At 35.6% G+C, this 2,324-nt stretch overlaps 1 protein-coding gene across 1 annotated transcript; it reads right to left on the bottom strand.

Annotated features, from left to right (window-relative positions):
• Window positions 1-836: 836 nt before the first annotated feature.
• LOC135057369 (olfactory receptor 1C1-like) lies at window positions 837-1,778 on the bottom strand. Its single transcript, XM_063963258.1, has one exon. It carries the CDS (start codon window positions 1,776-1,778, stop codon window positions 837-839), a length of 942 nt encoding a protein of 313 aa, XP_063819328.1.
• Between the last annotated feature and the right edge of the window lie 546 nt (window positions 1,779-2,324).

Genomic DNA, 2,324 nt, shown 5'->3' with positions numbered 1-2,324 from the left:
TCACTACAGTATATAGAGGTTGAATCAGAGTTGGACTACAGTACGTCTTTTTCACATACATCATGTCTTGATCTTGCTATTTTAGCACTGTGCATGTTCCATAGCCAAGCACATGCAACTTTGAACAACTACAGGTAATTCTGAATCACAAATATCTCAGCTGCACCTCCAATTTATTTTTGGCTGAGTGGGAGTTACTGGGCACAATAGGGAATTTGTACATAGAGTAACTGTTCCATGGGTATGATGTGGGTGTGTAGACAGAAATGCAGGATGTTCATAGGTGAACATATGCAGAGACCCCTCTGATGTAATACTGATAATGGCTACTTTCACAAATGGATGGATGGGGTGGTGTGGCTGCTTTGTGCAGACATGTTTGAATCTAAAATCTATACTTACCTACAAGTACACAACTTGCATGTGACTCTGAATCAGTCACATCATGCAGAAGAACAATAAAAGTAGTTAGCACAACACCATTATCAACTATCTATAATCATATAGACTTTTAAACCATATATACTGCTAGAATTATACAGTATGTACTGTAGCAGCTATATCTAAAACAATGTAGGAAGAAGAAAAAAAGAATGTAAAATTATGGATGGAAACAAACAAACTGTGTATATTAAAAAGATATCTTCAAAAGCTTTTTAATTAACTATCATCCTGCCACATGGGATAAAGACTGACTTTTGGACTAAAACATTTTAAGCACTCATGATAACCACAGATACCTATTGAAAAAGCTTGGATGTGATGTGATCTCCACAAATAGTTAAAAAAATAAACACATTGCTACAGTACAGTATGTACAGACACTTCCAACAGGACTACAAACCTTTTATAAAAAATGTAATCTTAAAATTGAGTAATGATTTCTTTACTTCTTTGTTCTTCAGACAATAAATAAAAGGATTTAGCATAGGCACCAAAACAGCATACACCAGAGCGAAGAGCTTGTCCAGTTTTGGGAAATAACTTGATGTAGGTTTCATATGCAAACAGAGCATAGTCCCATAATAAATGATCACACAGGTTAGATGGGAGGTGCAGGTGGAAAAAGCTTTATGTTTCCCTTCTGCAGATTTTATCTTTAGAACGGAGGAAATAATATATATATATGAAACTAATATAAGCAGAAATGTAGGAAATGCCACCAGAAACCCTTCAATATAGTCTAACATTTCCACCATGGATATATCACTACATGCAATCATCAGCAATGGGGATATGTCACAAAAGAAATGGTCAATAGGATGATCTGCCCAAAATTTCATATTAGATATAAGGACAGCATGTCCAATTGGGTCCATAAAGCCCACAAGCCAAGAAGCAACTGAGAGACCAATGCAGTCTGCAAAACTCATTACAACAATATAATTAAGAGGGTGACAGATTGCCACATAGCGGTCATATGCCATGGCTGTGAGTAGGAGAAGCTCGGTAAGAGCCAGGGACATAAAGATATACATCTGAGTTATACATCCTGCAAATGAAATCTTGTTCTGTTTTGTGAAGAGCATATTAAAAAGTTTAGGCAGAATAGTTGATGAGGAAGCGATGTCAATGATGGAAAGGTTAAATAAGAAAATGTACATGGGAGAGCGCAGATGGGAATCTGCCGAAAAAAGAGCGATGATGGTGAAGTTTCCTAAAAATATAATGGCATAGGCAAATATAAGTAATACACTGACTCTGACCTGTAAGTCCTGATCATCAATCAGACCCAGCAATGTGAATAATGTCACATTATAGCAATCTCCAAATGTCATTTTTACGCAGAAAAAATCCTGTACAAATGAGAACGTTTTCTTTATTTGCAACAATATGCAGGTAATAAAACATTATATTTAATAGCGTTAAATTATTTTATATAATTACTAACACAAACACACACACATAAATGAGAAAGCCTTCACTCAATGACTGACTGACTCATCACTAATTCTCTTACTACCCAATATGTTAGGAAGCAGAAATATAACATATGTATTCTTCAAGTGGGAAATAGGAAAACGACGTAATCAGAATTTTAATAAATCTCCCCATAGGGGATGAAAAGGGGGTTGACATAATGACGTAATTACCGTTGCATGGCTTGTGTTGCGTGAACGATAACGCCCAAACAGACGATCGGATAAAAATTTGAATTGCACCACCAGTGTGTTGAATTTAATAAAACACAAAAATGCTCCTGTCACATTTACCGTATTTGCTACGGGTGTTGTTTGGGTAACGCCAAAAACTGTGGATTAATATTTACTTACATTAACATGTCTCAAAATTACATCTCTATATTTAGCACATTTTTAACACTC

The sequence above is a fragment of the Pseudophryne corroboree genome, chromosome 3, assembly GCF_028390025.1.
Source record: "Pseudophryne corroboree isolate aPseCor3 chromosome 3, aPseCor3.hap2, whole genome shotgun sequence".
In the NCBI taxonomy this organism is placed as follows: domain Eukaryota; kingdom Metazoa; phylum Chordata; class Amphibia; order Anura; family Myobatrachidae; genus Pseudophryne; species Pseudophryne corroboree.
The sequence above is the reverse complement of the archived record's forward strand: the minus strand, read 5'-3'. Positions and strand labels throughout refer to the sequence as shown.